This window comes from Caenorhabditis briggsae (assembly GCF_000004555.2).
Source record: "Caenorhabditis briggsae complete genome, chrIII, whole genome shotgun sequence".
Taxonomy (NCBI): Eukaryota; Metazoa; Nematoda; class Chromadorea; order Rhabditida; family Rhabditidae; genus Caenorhabditis; species Caenorhabditis briggsae.
Window position 1 is genome coordinate 9,085,832 of NC_013490.2, and position 18,846 is coordinate 9,104,677.

General features: G+C 37.9%; 4 protein-coding genes across 5 annotated transcripts in view; 3 read left to right on the forward strand and 1 right to left on the reverse strand.

Moving 5' to 3' along the window:
* Positions 1–3,656: 3,656 nt before the first annotated feature.
* CBG25899 lies at positions 3,657–3,878 on the forward strand (the record flags this gene model as incomplete). Its single annotated transcript, XM_045244207.1, has 1 exon — positions 3,657–3,878. The coding sequence occupies one exon, from the start codon at positions 3,657–3,659 to the stop codon at positions 3,876–3,878; it is 222 nt and encodes a 73-aa protein (XP_045098973.1).
* A 4,740-nt stretch (positions 3,879–8,618) lies between these two features.
* Positions 8,619–10,371, forward strand: CBG09935 (the record flags this gene model as incomplete). Its single annotated transcript, XM_002641569.1, has 4 exons — positions 8,619–8,837; positions 9,205–9,360; positions 9,492–9,922; positions 10,005–10,371. 4 exons carry the CDS (start codon positions 8,619–8,621, stop codon positions 10,369–10,371), a joined length of 1,173 nt encoding a protein of 390 aa, XP_002641615.1.
* Positions 10,372–14,054: 3,683 nt separating this feature from the next.
* On the reverse strand, positions 14,055–17,338 carry Cbr-alx-1 (the record flags this gene model as incomplete). 2 transcript variants are annotated; one of them, XM_045244210.1, is made up of 9 exons in its annotated part: positions 14,055–14,248; positions 14,308–14,451; positions 14,554–14,670; positions 14,756–14,818; positions 14,992–15,956; positions 16,001–16,124; positions 16,175–16,277; positions 16,323–17,079; positions 17,124–17,338. In XM_045244210.1, the coding sequence occupies 9 exons, from the start codon at positions 17,336–17,338 to the stop codon at positions 14,055–14,057; spliced, it is 2,682 nt and encodes an 893-aa protein (XP_045100877.1). The 2 variants fall into 2 exon arrangements, with proteins under 2 accessions (XP_045100877.1, XP_045100878.1); XM_045244208.1 differs by lacking the exon at positions 14,756–14,818.
* An 878-nt stretch (positions 17,339–18,216) lies between these two features.
* The window catches only part of Cbr-mog-1, a gene marked incomplete at both ends in the record, with an annotated part of 3,177 nt that continues 2,547 nt past the window's right edge, over positions 18,217–18,846 (forward strand). The window contains 4 exon segments of the mRNA XM_045244211.1: positions 18,217–18,338; positions 18,389–18,502; positions 18,547–18,824; positions 18,841–18,846. The exon segment at positions 18,841–18,846 is cut by the window's right edge and continues 1,966 nt beyond it. Coding sequence (XP_045094151.1) covers positions 18,217–18,338; positions 18,389–18,502; positions 18,547–18,824; positions 18,841–18,846 — 520 coding nt within the window.

Consider the following 18,846-nt stretch of genomic DNA (forward strand, 5'->3'; position numbering starts at 1 on the left):
CATGTTTTTGGAAATCTTTTCCTTCTTCATCTCAGAAAAGTCTCTTCTTTTTCCATCCATTCCAAATCTCGGGTCAAGAAACCTAGGATTCCATTGAGGAATGTTCCCCAAACGAATTGGGAATGTAAGATAAGTAACAAAAATTTGCATAAATCCTTGCAACTTCGTTCATTTTCCCTTTTTGCGAACTGTTTGTTCTTCTCGACCTCACGGCAGGGTATCCGAAATCGAAAAAGGAGACATTGAGATGGGCAGTAGGGAGACTGACCACATGAGACACCGCTAAATCATTTGCAAACATAACAACAAGAGAGAGAGAGAGAGGGCAAAGGTATCACTTCGTGATTATCATATTAGTAGTTTGTCTTTCTTCTTTTGCCCTGCTTGTGTCTTTTTTGCGCTGGCTCTTCTTTTTTTGTGTTCCAGATTAGAGAATGAGTAACTTTTGATGCGAAGAATGGGTACAGTAACGAACAGTTGGGATTTCGCAGATTAAAAAAATTGCATTCCAAATTCTATTTTTCATGTGGATATCTAGAAATTTGTCAAACATGCTCCATCACCTGATATCGCTTCTTACAATTACCCAAGAACCTGTAATAGAAGGCCCCATTCTTTTAACTTTGACCTAATTTATCTGGGTTCATGTTAGAAAAACAAAAAAAATTGCCAACTGATAAAATGTTTATCATAATTTCAGCAACATCCCATCAGTTGACAGATTTTTGAAATCTTGCATAAGAATTGAGATAATTGAGCTCAAACACAACAGTGTGGGGGCCCTTCTATTACTGGTTTTTAAATAGTTGTTTTTTCCCGAAGCTGATCTGTAGACCGTCTATTAAATTTTGAAATATGCGTTGCTTAGTTGTTCCTCATTTTTAACCTCACTATCAGATTTAAAAAATTGAAAATCAATTATTCTAGAATCAGAATTTTACTGGCGCATTTTCGCAAAACCATTCTCGCCTTCTCACTATATTAGTCCCATCAATCTTCGAAAATCCTAAAACCCATCTATCTTATATTAGTACATGTATGTAGTACACATCCTCGGGAAATCTTCTAACTTGTTACAAAAAGTTCAAACTTTGCTCCTCTCTTCCCATGCCTCATCTCTTCTTCTTCTTGCACTATACTATGTTGCTCCAAAATGTCTCCCAAATTGACACGATATTAGCATAGTTTCCTTCTTTTCCTTCTCGTCTCATATCCCCCGTTCCTTTTTATCCTTTTTCTTCTTTTTTCTGCCCTTTTTCACCCGAATTTGTTCTCCTGCCATTTTTGATGAATGTGTTGTATGGACACGTGTTGCGTAACACCTCGGTCCCCTCTTATCAATCCCGATTCAGTCGGCATCTTTCTTTTAGACCCCCATCCTTGTACTCATTAGTCGGTTTTCTTCTAGTTCCCTCAAGGGAGAATAAACGGGTCATCATTGAGTGTCAAGATACGAATCTGTGATTATTAATCGCATGTACTTACACTTGTTCTTTTTTGATATTTTTACGATGGTCCGTTTTTGCGCGAAAGACACTTTTACAGTACGATCGGTACTACCGAAAGGGAAGGTGTGGTAAATCAACTACACACAGAGGCCAACTGTTTTCAATTTGCCTTTCTACTAACCCAAAAAAATTAACTGTCCGAGCACATGTTCGTCGGCACAAATCTTTTGAAGTGTTGCCACGTCACACTGCTCCCCCAGATGTGTTTCTGAAGCAGTTTTTTAGGAAGGTGCGCGACTTTTTTCCTTATGTTTGATCATCTGCCGACGAAGCATTAGGAGAGATGAAACATTGTGTGAAGCCTCCGATAGTTTTGTTATGGCTAATCGGAAGTTTCAAAGTTCTGGTCCTTAAAAAGTGTCCTAATGTTTTTATTTGCATTCTGTGTATACAGAGCATCTCGATTGTGCCCCTCGTGTCTTCTTCCATCTGGATCTTATCTCAAACCTTGCTCAATTCTTCCCACCCATCCATCACACTTTTTTGATGCATTACCATTTTTGTATGTCACTGTATGTCTTTTAAATCGTTCCTTTTCACTGTTGAACTTCTTCAATTCCTGCAAACCCCCAGATTTTCATGTCAAACAATAAATTGAGCCAATTCGGAACTGTGAACAATATATACTAGGTCAGTTTGAATTTCTAACTTGAATTGCCTGCAATCTTCTTTTCCCGTCCCTTCTCTAGTTCTCTTCTTCTTCGCCGTCTGGCCCCGCCCCTTTCTTTCCTGACTCCTCCTCCTATTAGTAGTTTTTCTTTCGTTTACCAGTATCGCCTCTTTGTTTTTCGATTTTCCAAAAGTTTTTTTTTTACCTAAAAAATCGGTGGAATCTCGAAACATCAATAAACAAAGAAAGCGAGCAGCACAAAGTTGGCACTTGCTCTCGAAAACTCTCTCTTTTTTCCGCGCACGGCTTATCATTCTCATCAACTCATCAACTCTCTGCTAATCATTTGCCCTCTTTTCCCTCATTTTTTCCGCTTACTGACCGGTCTTTCCGCTTCATATCTAGGTACTTGTCTTCATTAGAGTTTTCAATGAGCTCTTGCTCTTTTTTTTGCTCTTTTTCGCGCCTAGATACATTTTCTGATGATTTGATTTCTTACTTCTTATTGGTTCTTATGATTATACTTTTGTTGAGGGCTCTTTCGGGTGCCGATAAACATCTTTTTGTGTTTTATTGATTTGTTCCTTTCTCTTTTTTTTTTTGAGATTACCTAAAATATCAAATGGAAGTTTGAAACTCTGAAGTGTTCAAAATGATCTTTCCGGAATTTGGAAACTTTGGAATATTCTGATTTCACAGTTTTCAGAATTTTGAAACGTCGGAATAATCCTATTTTAACAAATTTCAAAATTTTAAAACTTCGGAATATTCCGATTTGAAAATTTTAACAATTTTTGAAATCTCACTTTCCTACCACAAAAGTAATTTTTTCAATCCCTTCATCACTGTCAGCAGCTTCGAATTTGGTTTTTTTTTTAAACTACCATATCCCAAAAACAAAAAAATCCCATAAAACTAATAAAATCATATGAAGCTCTTTCCTATGTTATTTCAACTTAAAACCACATTGCTTCTCATCCATCAATCTCTTTAAATTATCTCTGTTGTCTCCTAACTTTTCGCAATCTTCCAACAATTTTAGTTTCCGTTAAAATTCCCTTTGTTCTTCTTCTTTTTGCTCTTCTGCTTCCCTTGAAATCATCCCGAGAAACCAGAACCAGATGTCCTTATGTTTGTTTCCGTGTGATGTTAGTTTAGGTTTTTCTTTCTTAATTTCCCCCACTAACATTTCATTTTCTAGTGGGTGATGTACAATCCGAAGAAGAAGACAATTTTCAGGAAATTCAATATAGAAGAAGTCAAAAGAAGCAGCACATTCTATTGACGATGATTTCAATGTGACACAGATTCAATTCTAGATAATAAAAGTGATGGGCAAAGAGGCATCAAATAAAAAACACTAGGGACAAGAATCCATTTGAAAAAAATCTAGAATTTCTATGGAGATAGGGATCTTGAAATTTTTACGCTTCAGAGGTTCGGCTACAGTAATCTTTAATTTGTTCTAGTTTCTAGTAAAGAATGCGACTTTGTTTCTGTCGTTCCCATTTCGCAAGTAAATCAAAAATCCCATCAGAATGTATGCGTTCTTCTTGAAACCACAGATGTTGTCCTTCCCACCCTTTTACCCAATTCTGTCCCATTTCCAAATCTTCAACAACTCCTTCTTCTTCTTCTCTAGATTCTTCAACCCTTCCTCTTCTTTTCCACAAAAGTTTAATCGTTCGGAATCGTTGCACATTTCCTGCCGCGAGCACACAGTGTATCCTGTTTCGGAGCAAGACCTCTCAGTGAAATAATTACATAATTACTCTGTTTCTCTCTATCTCGGAAAATGCGCGGCAAAAGTGTTTCTGTTTCTTCTCTTGTTTCTAGAATTCTAAACCACTTCTTCGCTGAGCAAAGACTTAATCGTTCTGCATCGCACCTTCCTTTTTTGCCCCATCGGCTTTTTTTCTTCCCACGTTTCAATCCGTAATCCTCTTTCTTTTTTTGGTTCAAGTCCCTTTTCCGAAACTTCAAAAACTCCAAAATACTTCGATAAAGTCCAAAAATTTGGAGAACAGTTGTTTAGTGGTCACGGTATACTTCATCTGTAGAAGAAGAATTGACACACAACTGTCACTGAAATCTAGGATTTTTGGCGTCAGATGGTAGGAATTGAAAGGTTTAGAAGAAGCAGAACGAATGATGGGAACGAATAGTGTTGTATTTCGAATTAGGTGACAGATTTGAGATATTGGAAGTGGCAGGAAAGTAAAAGGAACTCGGATAGAGGGAGCTAAAGGATTCGGCTCTGGTCGGTTTATTTTGTCTTTAGAATTGTTTTTGGTCCTAAGAGTTGATGTGGTCCTTGAAGTTATCCTTGAATATCAGTTATTCCTAAAAAAGATCCAAAAATTAAAAAAATATATTCTGAAAAATCAAAAAATGTAGTCGATTTATTTGGTCCTCTATAGAAAATCATATAATTTTTCTGATGTATTCTTAATTCCAAATATTGCCTTTTTTCATAATTCCAAACTTCTGATTTTGTTTTTGAAAAATCTGAATTCAATAAAGTATTTGAAATTAGTATTTGAAATAGTTTCCCCAATTTTTAGGATTTTAGGATTTTTTTTCGATTTTTTGGCTTTTATGGAATTTCTCCTATTCCTTGAGTTTTCAAAGGACCAAGTAAAATCTGAGGACCAAAACGAAATCTCTAAACTTTTTGGATAATTTTGATTGTTTCCTTCAGATTTTTCTCTAGGTTCACAAAGCATTCCAAATTTTTAAATCCTTTTTGAACACTTCGGTTCTACATTTTGAAAAAAGGTCTTAACACGAGATCCTCCAACCCAAACCCTTGCTTTTTTCCCAGTCTGAAATCTGTTATTCAGCTCAAAACCAGCTCCGCCCTCTTCTTCTCCTACTTTCCTTCTATCAGAATATTCTTCTTCCTCCCATCTTCTCCCGAAGAATCTATTTTTCCCACATTCATAAATATTTTGGCAAGCTCAGACACTTGAAATCACTAATTACCGAAAGGTACCTTTTAGTTTTTTGAAATGCTCAAAAAACAAGGAAATTTCTATTTTTACTTTTAAAAAAGGTGTAATATCTCGACATTTGATCCGAAAATTCCAGGTAACAGAGACACGGATTCTTCTCTTTTCATTCATTCTTCGTCATCTCAAGTTTCTGTATTTCTCACGTAAGAAAAAAAAAGAAAAAAAGAGGAAGAAAAAGTTTCCTATATGCTTATTGTGTCACCTAATTACAAGGAGACCGGACTATCCTGTTAATAATAGACCTCAATCGACGCCTTTTTGTAGATTCATCTCACCGGATGAGAGGGAGAAACACTAATTAGAGGATCTTCACTTTTCCAAGGTTTTAGCTATATCCTGGGAACATTTCAATGAACTTTCCTTTGTTACCTAATAACCAAGAGAATCTGACCCGTTGTTTCTTTTTCGGTATCACTGAGAGATCATCAAAGTAATTCTTATTTTAATGCAAACAGTCTCTTGCTCTAATCTGTAAGAGTGTCCTCCTGTTGACATTGCTCTGATCGATGAGGTGCATTTCTTGTAATCGAGCCGGCTCTTCTTTTTTCGCCTTTCATCTTATCCCGACTCTTACCGCCTCTTCTTCCGCGCGGAAGGTGTTCTTCTTCTTCCTCTTCTTCTCCTTGCCGCCTCTCCTCCGAACCATCTTGACCCTTTCTTGGTATATGTATATCCAGGTAATTAATACTCTACAAATCATCGTCGTTTTTTCGAGTTCTTTCGTTTCTTTTAGTCCTGATTTACGACTCAAGAGAAGACAAAAACCACTTTTTGCGATTTTTATGGTTCTCGAGTGAGTAATCGCTTTTCGAGCACACCAATTGTTTTCACTTTCCATTGAGAGGTAAAGAGGATTCGTATAGATTTTATAGATTTTTCAAAGCGTTTAGTTTTGTTTTCAAAATCTTCTTTCTTCATGATCAGGAGCTGTAAACAGTAAATAAACATTTAAAGAAGCACCGTAAACAGTACAATAAAATGCCCCCACACCGTCAGCTTTGAGGTCATATATCTCATTTCCTGTACATGATATTAAAAAATGGTCAACTAGCAAAATGTTAATTATAGTATCAAAAATGCTCTATAAGTTGACAACTCTTTGATGTCTTTCACAGGAACTGAGATAAATTGGCTCAAAGCTAAACAATAGGGGTGGCGTTCTATGAGAGTTTTTATGGTAGATCTGCCAAATTTGGGACACAGATCGACTTTTACGTTGTTGATTCTAATCTTTACAGTCAACTCTTCTACTATTTTATGATCGATCTGGTATCTAATAGTTATCCAGCCAGCCCTAAACTTGTCAAACTTTACAATCTAGTATCCTGTGACCCCAATTTCTTTCTGGAGGAGGTTCCTTCGAAGTCTTGTTCGTGGTAATAACATTTTTATAGTCGTGTCATTTGCTTCTTCTTCTTCATTCACCTCAACCATTTACCTGCTCCCGACAGAGTCATTTCCACCCGATTAGTGTTCATTTCCTCAGGACACATTTCCTCTCTAAACAGATCAAAAGGAGCTCGTCGAGCCGACACCACACGCATTCGTTGATCCGTACACCCTGTTTACATCTCTTCCTATGTCATCTGAATGAAGAGTACGGAATTCTGGATATCCAGAATCCGTTCTTCTTTTTTTTCTCTTTTTTTCATTTTTTGCGCTTTTCTTCAATTTTTGCCCAATTTTCGTCTTCCTCTCAACGGCGCGGCGCACAAAAGTGGTGGAGAGAGAAGACCACTTGATGAGCCCGTACAAATAGACACACTCGAAGCGCCACCCGATGCAATTCAGTTTTTGGTAGAAAAAAAAAGTAGGAGAAGAATAAGCAGTGTATTTTCGTAAGTACTTGCTAACCAAGTTTGGGAGAAGAGGGGATACTGTAGGTATTAGTGTTTGGCAGAAGCAAGATTTTCAGGAATGAAGTGAACTTCAGAATTTTGCAATAGAAACCACATTTTTGATAAGAAAATCAGGTAAGATCTAAAATCTGCTGTTATTCTTTAAAAATGTTTAGAAAATACCGTATTTCCTATGATAAATGCCCACGCAAACCGTCGACTTTGAGATCAATTACCTCGATTCCTGTCGAAGATATAAAAATTTTGTAAACTTACAAATTATTTATCGTAACATCGCAAATATTTTATCAGTTGACAGATTTTAGATATCTTTCACAAAAATTGAGATAATTGAGCTCAAAGTTGACGGTTTGGTGGACTTCTAATAAATAAAATACGGTACTTTTTTTGTGGTTCAGATCTGTCCAAAATTTACAATTCTGACTCAGTTTTTTTAAAGTCTCTCATTTCCACATTGAGAATTTTCTTGAATTCAGGGAATATTGAAACTACATCAATGTGAAGACTAAAATCCATTACATCCTTTTTTCGGTATCCTTTATCCCCGCCTCCGCCTCTTCAATCAAAGTCACATCTTCTTCCTTTGGAATTCTCCCGACTCTCCTGTCGTGTCGAGTGTATGTGCAGTTCTTCGAACACTTCCTCCCCCTTTCTTCTTCTTTTTTCTTTCATTTCCTTGGTGACACTCGGACGTCCTCTTTTTTTGTCTTCTAACACCTATTGTTTAAATGCACATCGTTTTGGAAAACGGAGATTTTCACATTATTGTAATACCAAAGAAAGAGAGAGAGTACTCCTTTAGATTCACATATTCATTTTCTCATCTTTCTCGAACAGTAATCCTCATCTTGTAATCCGTAGTAAAAAAATCGTGCGTTCCTTTTCGGCCTTCTCCTCACAAAGCTGACCCTTATTTTACCGCATAATCCCTTCTGGGAGCATCAAATTGCACCTGGTCTTTTTCCTCATCTTCCGTTCTTCTATTCATTCAAAAAAGGTGTATTTTTCGCCGCCTCAGCCTTCTTCTTCTCACCCTGTTTTCATCCCATACTATATCTTATCTAATTAAATGATCATCCTTGAAAAATAGAGAGTGAGAGAGTTTTCACAACTTTTTATTAATCGCTCAATGACATGCAGAACTAAATTTTGCGGCTGGTGGGGAAGCGATGGGGTTAGTTTTAGATTCTATCTACTACCATTCGTTAGAAACATTTGAATGTTATCCTTCTGTCAGATCATTCTAAAATACGGTTTTATGGTGTTCTTTACAGCACTCAATACGACTATACTCTCTCTTAATCCTCTCCCTATATCCCCCATCCGTCTTCTTTTGGACCATTCTCCTCCCCTCCTTCCGCTATAACACCTTTTCTCCATTTCCGTCTACGTGGCAATACCATCCATCACCTGATCAGACACATATATACATTTTTTCTCATTTCCTTTGGTTTTTCTTGTTTAATGTACTCTCTGGGTGATGGAAAAATGTGGTGGTGGTCCCATCAATTTTTCATCAGTTTTTCTTCTTCTTCTCACTCTATAAATGTAGTTTTCCTCATCATTTTTCTTTTCCTCTTCTCTAAACCAAAACAACAACTTTCACACATTTTTTATTATTTTCAGAATGCGATCACCTCTTCTTCTCATCCTCTTTCTTGACCTGTTAAGGTACAGCTCGGCAAATCAATTTTGGTTGAGTGCCGAAGTGGAACAGATTGATTGGACCGATGGATGCTTGACGACTGCTCTGTGCTCACATCCGAGGTTCCAACTTATCAAAGATCTTCTTCCAGTTAATGAAAAAGTCACTATGAATTGGCCAATCGTTGAGCATTTTGATAAGGTAAGACATTCCTTCTTCTTCTTCCTTTTAGAATTCAAAAGTCATCACCTCATTCATAAACCTCGTTACCGTCTCGGATATCTACCATAGGTTCTCACACCAACATCCGTCAATATCCGTCAAAAGGTGTCAAGATAGAAAAAGAGAATGAGGGGGTTTACGTAACTGTAATTAGCCTTTTGCACACTCCGGTCCCATGCGCACCTTTTTCTTTTCACCTTGCCGCCTCGTCCCGATTAAGACTATTGCGTAAGAAGGTCCCTCTGTCTCCGATGTTTTATCCCTGTTTTCCCAGTGTGACATCACAAGCATCTACCCTACAATTTCCCTTTCCTGTAATCAAATGAATTAATGTTATATTTTCCAGGAATCTCATCGTCCATTCGTTTCTTACTGGCCATCAGGACGTACCGAGGATATTTCAATGTCTGCTCAAGTTGTGGGAACTGATAGGACTTATGGATTCCCGAGAATATGTGATCAGTCGCCATCGGTTAGAATCTTTCCGGAAGAACATAAAAAAGTAGGTTGACTGTTTGCCTTTTAGCGCATTTACATGTTGATTGATTGCCACGTCACCAAGGTTATGCAAACAAACTGTGCCAAAAGAAGAACACCTTCTTCTTCTATATTCTAATCCTTCTCTTTTTCTAGATTTTGGCTCATTTGGAAAAGGAGAAAACTACTGGAAAACCACCGATGGATTCATTGAAAATTAAAGTAAAAGGAAAGTGTTTCAACGCGACGATGACTGTTATGAAGCACACAGAAAGATGTCCATGGTGTCCGGATCCAAAAGAAATCACCATTATTGGACAGGAACCAGGAAGTGAGGCGACTGGAATGAGAGCTGGATCTGCTGCGTGGCTATTCGGATCCTCTTCTTCCCTGATTTCCGATGATAGAATCGTTCACATTGGAGTCCTGGTTCTAGCGGTTGTTGCCGTTTTAGCTTCTACTGCATTTGCTGTGATCCTTGTGATGTATTTGAGAAACAAGAGATTGGTCAAAGAGACACTCAAAAAACCACGCTTCCATCCATATATTTCCGTTAAAGGACACGAGATTGCTGAGGATAATAACAGGTAAGAATAACTTTCGACCTAAGTTAAGAGATTCTGAGAATCCTCAGTTGACTTGACAGAAAACCAAAAAATAATCTTTCAGATATGATCTTCCATGGGAGCAACAACAACGCCCATTAACATATTGGATGACGTCTTCAAACAAATCATCTGAATCCACAATGACATCTCCATTAGATTCTGCTTCTTCGCTTCATGGAAGTGGAAGTCATCAGAATCCGAATATTTTCAATTCTCAACATCATCATCAGAATCCTCATCCGGAGATGTACCATTCAACATACACTCGGGATGGATATCAAACTTATCGTCCACCTCCACCATCTGTTCATCCACCAATTTTCCCACCACAAACTCAACTTTTTCATCCGCCAACCTATTCAACACAACGTCATGTAACGTCTCCAAACTCGTCAAGACATGATGATTCTGGATTGGAATCAGTGTGAATCAATAGTGGATAATTTAGTGGATGTGTAGATTTGTTTAATTTTTCTAACGGGTTACATAGCACAAGAAACCGGTGGAACTCCTCTTTCAATATTCAGTTTCGCATAATTTTCAAAATTGTAAATATTATTTGCTCTAAAATAATTCTTTAATTGTGTTTTTAATATTTTGGATAAATAATAATTTTATTTGTTGAAAAGATACAAAGAAAATTCAGAACTATCATTCTGGTTCAAGAAATTGGCTGTGGAAAAGCTGTGGAAATGAAAAGCTTGTTGGTGTGGTTCACAATTCCCGGAACGAAAACCACCGTTACCTAAACAATTACCCGGACTGATCAAAAAGGGGCTCACCTTAAGAAATAAGTATCTTGGACAAAAAATAATTATGTATTTGATTCAAAGCTACCAAAATTTTCAAAGCAGTTTCTCAAGTCTTGGTATTTTCTGATTGTTAAAAGCAGAAGACTTAATGTTTCGGTTGTTATTTTCATCAGATGAAGCAACTTTGACGAGCGATAACTCAGCTCAAAAGTGATCAAATAATTTGAAACTTGACCAGTTTACTGATGAATCATATAAATTTTTGCACTTCAAATTTGAGTCAAGTACAAGACTTCACTCAATTTTTATGATAGTCCCCGTAACTATGTGCCACCCTGTAGGTTATTGCTCTTCCATCAGCAACGCATTTTTAAATAATGTCACAACTGATAAGTATAACCTTCTTCTTTCTTCGCTAATTCTCACTGAGGAGAGGATATATGTGATCTAGAAATGAAATAGAGTGGCTAGATTTTGAATAAAATTTCCAGCAAGATAATTTCTAACATTTTCATAGCTTCTAGTATGAAGCGTTTCCCCTAATTGTTTGATCCTGATTTTTGTAGAAATCCTGATTTTTGTAGAAATTCTAGTTACAAATTTTCAGATTTCCAGTGTTATCTATGACTTTCATACTTCAATAATTTCAAAAAGTCACGCTTTCCCAAGTTTTCCATTCTGCAGGAATTTGGTCCGCCACCCAGCTGTCAGTGACCAGTCAGTGTCTTTTCGACTGCCACTAGGCCGTCGTTCTGCAACTTATTTTTAGAGTTGGTTAGATGTAAGGAAAATTAGTTTCTGTCATTATTCTATAATTTAGTGCAAGTATGAAAACTTGTTCACTTGCTGATTGAAACTTTCAAGTTGGTTTACCAGAGAGTTCCGATAGTCCGGCGACAGTCCGTCAACGGTCCGTCAGTTCTCCTTGCCGCTTTAAATTTGTAGTTTTCGATCAAACCACTCAAAGTATCGAATTGAACATTTGGTAAAGAAATATGATATATTGCTATAAAAATTACAATTTTTTCGGATCGAGAAAAATTCTTATGACGAATTCATACCGTCACATTCTTTCCTCCTTTCTCTTCTTTTCTCTTCTATGGGACTCGTATTATAAGGAGAAGCAGAGAAACAGAGAAAGCTCCTAGAAAAGGGGAAGCAGAATTCATTGATTCAAAATGATGTTCCCGCAATGTTTCAAATCTTCGCTTATGCTCATTTTCAGTGCTTCTTTCGGTGGCTTGAAACGTCCTTCAACTAACAAAACATCATTTGAAAAAGAAGATGAATATTCAGTTGATTACTATAGCTATTCATTGATTTTACTACTTTTCTTCTTTCTGAAAGCAGTGCTCAATTGTAAAATGGGATGGAATCTGCAGCAACGTCACCATGACTTGAATTCGCTCAGAGTAGGCGTTCTTGCAGTTGCAATTTTTGAAACCATTGAATATGCTGCGTTTCATGTAATGTACACGGATTACTGGGTAAGAACTATTACATATTTAAACTAACTTTTTATTTGATTGTATTTCAGAATGTCTATCCATATTTCATTATATCACACTGATTGGTTCTGGTTTTCTTTGGATTGTGCATAATGGAGCCTTCGTCTAAATGTAAATTTCCCACAAAGCACGAGTGGGCTCCCGCATTTGTTGCTGTAGTGGCTTTTGTTTATGGGTTGAAGAGAGTTTTCGACTCAGGTATGCAGGTGAGTAAATTTCTGAAATTGAATACAGTTTCAAAATTACTTTCTTTTTTCAGCAAGAACTGTGGTTTCATTTTCACTACATATATTTTCGAATATTTTCGACCACAAGAATGCGCTAGTTTTAAAGAATGCTATGGTTTATGAATCAGGAAAATTTCATGCTTTCGAGGCTACAAAAAACCATGTAAGTTGATGAAAAAGTGTATTTCTATAAATTAAAAAAGTTTCGTTTAGAAGTACAACAGTGTATTTTTCAGATCGTGGTATCACTCGATAGAAGAGACGACCGACGAAACAGAATTACTGGTTGAAAATTCACACAAAGGGTCAACTTTGAACGAGCAGGGAATTCAAGTAGCTCTTTGAAACTGTTCAAATAATATTATAACCTGGGATAAAAATTTTATTCAAAATGTAAAATAGGGTATAAACCGAGGCGTATGTTTTTTTGATTATAAATAAATATTGTTTGTGTCGTTTTCAAAGTTGATTTCCAAGAGAAATTTTTTTTCCAAGAGAAATTATTTCGATTTTTTTTTTGGATTCTGCAGCTTGTTGGAAATTATAGCATTAACTTCATATTTTTGGAATATTTGAAAATTTCAAAAAATTTTCGATTTTAGATTTTCAGAAAGCTTTGGATTTCTTGCAATTCCGAAATTTTACAAAAAGCTAAATAATCGCAGTTCTTTTGGATTTTTGGAAATTTCTAGAACGTTCTGGAATACTTTTTCGAATTCCCGCCAAAACTGGACCCCCCCCCCCCCCCCCCATTTTTTATTTTCGGCACTTTTCTGGAGGTGGCCTGAAACTTTCAGTTTTCGCGGGAATGAAAAAGAGGTCCAGTTGTCAAGGTGCTGAGCTGGCTGTTTTCTTGCTTCCTGTAGGAACGCAATTTCTGATTTTTGTCGTTGGTGCTAGTAAGGACTGGTTTCTGATGTATCCAATGTTTATCTTCCTCAATGGTACGAGTGTCTGAGTAGCTCAACTGTTCACGTTCTCCGTTTCAGCATTCCTGACTGGATTCACCTTGTACTTCCAACTATGTTCTGTCCAAGATCATTGAGAAGCCAGCCTGGTTCGTATTTAAACTTGAGTGCAAACCAAGCAGATACTGCGGTCACTTGGTGCAAGTGAACCAGTTCGGATAATTCTGGCTGATCATCAGGGAGGCTCACACCAATCGAAGCTTCATGAAAATGGTGGCGTAAGTGCACAAACCGAAAAGTATCATCTTAATATTTAAAACTACTCTCTTCATAGAATGGCGGAAATCGAAGAGATTGAGATGGACATTCACTGAGTGCTGACTAATACCATACTTTTTCGAACGACACCTATCTTAAAACCTACCGTATCTCCTTGCCAATTTTTATGTAACATGTCGTATGTAAATAACTAAATCTTCGACATCTCAAAACTGTCTTTTGTGTTCCATTTGTAAAATTTAACCAATACAATGAACAAGTGTAAATATTTACTACGGTTTTCAAAATTAGGATGTATGAGGTGACACGTATATAGGAAAAAAAAACAATTGATCGGTGCAATGGGGAACCACCAAACGTTCAATAAAAGTTATGAAGACATTAAATGATGATAAAATAAGAGAGTATCTACAAAATGTAAGGGAATGACAAGCCGACTACTGGAATGGATTGGTTCCTCCTTGTTGGTTTTGCTGTCCGAACTGTGGATTCGGTGGGAACCCTCCTTGTTGTTGCTGTTGTGGCCACTGTTGTTGTTGGTATGACGGGAAGGCTCCAGGGAACGTTGGGTATGGAGCAGCGAATGTCGGTTGGTATTGAGGTTGGAACATCATTTGTGGTTGTGGTTGCCCTGCAAAATGAAAATTGTTATTGATATTTTAAGAAACAGAACAAAAAACTATCTCAAACTTGTTAGTAATGTCATGAAACACAAAAACACACCGTATGGAACTTGTTGCTGATAATATCCAGGGTGTTGTTGGAATTGTTGCATTTGTGGCTGCTGCTGATAGGGATTATACGTAGCTTGTTGTTGAGGAGCTCCAGGTGTAGCTGAATACACAAACGCTTGAAAACTTTATGGACAACGAGAGTTAGTTTTGAACAGAGGACGACTGACATGGAACGAAGCACTGAAGTACAAATATTACTCACCTTGCATAGCTTGTTGTGTTCTTGGAGGTGGAATTGGAGACTCTACGCTTGGAGCAGCTGGACGTGGTGGTGGTGGTCGTGGTGGAGCGTTGGCTGGCGATGGAGCAGTGCTGGTTCCTAGAAATAAACAGCATTGGTTATAGAATCCGAATAGCATTCCAAGCGTGCACTATTCCAAAGCAGGACGAAAAGCTAAACGGACCGGAAGTAAAATAAGATGATACCAGATTATTCACACCATCGACGACAGCTTTGGCAGTTTGCGCTGAAAAGACAAAACACTGCTACCAAACACGATATAAACAATCAAGTAATCAACTAAAATTAACTTCTAAGCAAGCAAGTGAACAACGGAAATAGACCTACTCCATGAAGGATTACATACCGTCATCTGAATAAACCGCACGTTTTGTGCTACTTGATGAAAAATGAACTTACCGGAAACAATACTCAATTGAAGCTGTCTCATCAGATCCTCCTTTTCCGTTTGGCGGGCGAATGCAAAATCGCTAACTTTCTGTTGAAGACGAACGAGAATCGGAGTGAGATCATTGTAGAACTTTGTCCCTTCTTCCAAATTGGCTTTCAACTCTGCGTAGGCATCCGAAGCCTGAGCCAACATCTTCAAAATACGCTCTCTTTCAGCTCCCGTGCTAGATCCAGTTTTCTCTCCAGTGAACTTGTTGTTAGAGGATTGAATTTCGTTTATTAGCGTTTCCTGCTTGTCGAGAGATACTTGAACTCGACGCTTCAAATCACCGAACAATTGTGCAATTTTCTCTTTGGAAATATGCTCCTCATTGATAAGTTGATTCTCAGCCAAAGCCTTCAAGAAATCATTTGCAATATCGCAATTGGTATTCTTCAATTCTTTCTCGAGAAGTTCTCTGTCTGTAGTGACTTCGCTCCATTCAGTCATCAATTGTCTCAGACGGCGAACAGTATCGGTTTCACCAGTAGCATGAGCAGTTTGTCCAGGTATCGAAGATCGGAGTTCTGTCTCATTTTTCGACAATAACTCAATTCCTTGTCGATGAGCTTCAAACTTTTCTCTGACCATTTTATCAGCGTTAGAAGCGGTGTGAAGTATTCCTCGATACTTTCCAATTTCAGTGACAAGTGGACCAGTAAGCTGATCGCTAGACATACGAGACCATTTAGTTCCGAGCTGCTTACGCATGTTGTCGTCACTTTCTTTCTCTTCATTAAGGATACGGCTAGTTTCAGTCAGAATGTCCTCGTTGCGCTGATAGAGCGTGGGAAGTTCGTTGAACAGCCGCATAATTTCGGCACTGCCTCCGTTTTGTTTTAGCTTCGCTGATTTCATCTTGATAGATTCAGGAAGAGTTTCGGTAGATGTGACATCATCCAGAGCAGCAGGAAGATTCAAAGAAGCAAGAACACTGAAAATACTAGTTATTTTAGGTAAACATGTATTTGAAATTACCCATTCATCAACTGTGTTGCCTCACGCATACGAACGGTTTCCATATTTACGAGCTCTGCTTTCCTAGCGTCGTACGATTGCATAGCATTATGAACCTGGACGGGGACAAGTGATGAAAACATGTCTGCAACAGATACATTTTTCAACTATCTAATTGAAAATCTGCCAACTTACCTCTAAAGTTAGGTGTTATTGGATTTGGGACTGGTGTTGGCTTAGCGAGGACGGCTTTTTGAAGAGCCGGGAGTGAGCGGAAATCAGCGACTCTTTCGTGATACTGAAACCATACAGTGTGATCCGATCTATTAATTTAGAAACTTACGATGAAATCATTATCTTTTTTGGCCGCAGTATGTGCCTTGCTGACTGTTGGATAGATATCCCAAATACCAGTGATGTCTTTTGGCAAATACTTTTGAGCGGTTTCAAACAACTTCAATGATTCAGCTAGACGAGAAAGTTGTTCTCCAATTTGACGACTCTCTCCATTCACTTCCGATTGATGGAATTGCGCAAGAGCTTGGTATGCAATAGTTTTGCCGTTCACAATGCTGCTCCACTCCTTATCCCACAATCCACGAACAACGTCTTTGGTCATCATCTTTTGAGCGTCGGCATAGAATTCGGCTACTTGAGCTGATATTTTCACCATTGATACTGCTTTCATTTTATCTTTATGTCCTTTAATATAGATAGCCTCTTGGGCTTGAGCAACCATCAGCGCAGATAGTGCAGCCAGAGTATCAGGCATGAGATCAGGAGTTGGTTCCTGTTGAACCATTCCAAGAACAACATCACGAAGACGAGCGAAAACTCCAGCTGATTGTTGGAACAACTTGGCAGAAATTTTGATCTCGTCATCAGTGTGGAATTGTTGAGCTGCTGCTATCTGAGACATCAAGGAGCCAATGTTGAAGAGGACTGCGGCACGTTCGAACGATCCGTCTGATAAGGATAGTGATGCACGGCTGGAGAAAAGACTGCCTTTGTCAAAGGCATCTTTCCATTTGAAGATAACCGGATTCTGAGTTGCAGAGATTATTATTTTGCTTTCAATTGCAACTAGTTGATCGTAATATCTGCAAAACTTGTATTCGATTTATTTAGAATGACGATGTTTTACCTAGTCAAAACATCAAGAGCACTTTGATGCTTATCCAATGGTTGACAGCAAGCTTTCGAGCGTAGTTTATTAAGTTCCTGGACAGCCTCCGTAATATCAGATCTATTATCCTCCGATGTATTATAAACGCTGTCGATGTAAGTTGTGAGAGGCTTCACGAGATCGACCTCATTGGTAGATTTGAGAGGAGCGCTTATGAATCCAAAAGCAGCCATTCTGAAAAAGTTGAAATTGGAATAGCATAGAAAAAAGGACTAGAAAAAGAATGGGCAGAAGCGATCGATGAAGCAAAATTAAAACCATGAAGAACTTGAAGACACAAAGTAGTTTCATGACTAATTCATCGATTTAGACTCATAAACTGAAAAGGAGGAAAAAATACGTCATTTGAGGTACTGGAATGCAAATAACGTTCGTGATATGGGTGATGACTCATCGGGTTGTCATAGGGTGGTTGTCCGCTCCTTGAAACGATTTCGCAACCTCAAGTTGCTAATGTGAGGAAAAAACATACTAATCAATATGGAAACCGTAGAAAATGAATAAGTGATTATTGTAATTGAGTTAAAAATTGGAAGGACATATGAAAACTAAAAGGAGAGGGTGGTAACTCAGTCTCATGCTTCTCAGCATTGCACTCCGGTGGCTCAAGCAGTTGGTAAACATATCGAGAGTGCCACAGAAGATTTCGGAATATGGAATTGAACTGGAACTAAAATCATTCGAGAAAAATACCAGTGAAATTATATCCATCGGGGAAGGTCTTTTGAAAGTGAAATTCGCAACTTAACTGATTTATAGGATGTTTTATATTTCGAAAGACCCCATGGTCGCGCTTTCAGTGATAGAAAGAAAAAGATAGAAACTACTGAGTGAGAGAAAAAGAGACAAAATTGATGTCTCAAAGTTTGGAGGGAGGACAAAAAACAACAAAAAATATTTGCAAACAAAAAGCAATGCATCTTCGCTCTTCTGGACAAAGTGTCGAAGTCTCTTCAAATGACACGCTCTCTCGCTTTTCTTTTCGAAGACTTCAACTTTCAAAAAAAGAAATTCTGAAATTCTTGTTTCTTGAATTTCGCTTTTCTTGAATATGTCTAAAAAACAGGCAGATGATCGACTTGAAGGCTCAAATGATACTTTTGGTGGACTTGTCATAAAGAAGAAAAAAGTGGAAGGAGATGATTCAAAACAGCCTGCTGCATCGTCGGGGAAGTAAGTTTTGAATTTAAAACGTAGACAGTTAATATAAGATGTGAATTCAGAAGTTTATTAGGCCTTGACAAGCTTGCATCGACAAAGCGAGAATATGCCAGAAAGCGGTTGGAAGACGATGATGACAGAGGCGTGACAGAATCAGTTCGAAAAGGAATAGAGATGTAATATAAATGTGTTTCGGACTGTTCTTAGGTTATGATTTCAGGGTTCATGAAAAGCACAGAGATAGAGACGATCGAGGAATGAAGTATAAAAGCAAAGATGATGATCGAAAACGGGATAGGGATAGAGACAGAAACCACCATTACGATCGTTCTGACCGTTCTGACCGTAGAAATGATAGCAGTAGAAGAGATTGGAAGGACAGAAGAGGAGATGAAACGCCGAGATTCAAAGTGCCTGAGACACCGTCCAGAATGAGTTGGGATCAAGATGAAGGTTCAACAAGAAAAAAGAACAGTTGGGACAAGCCCACACGTAGAGGTGACGGAAACAGCAGACGAGA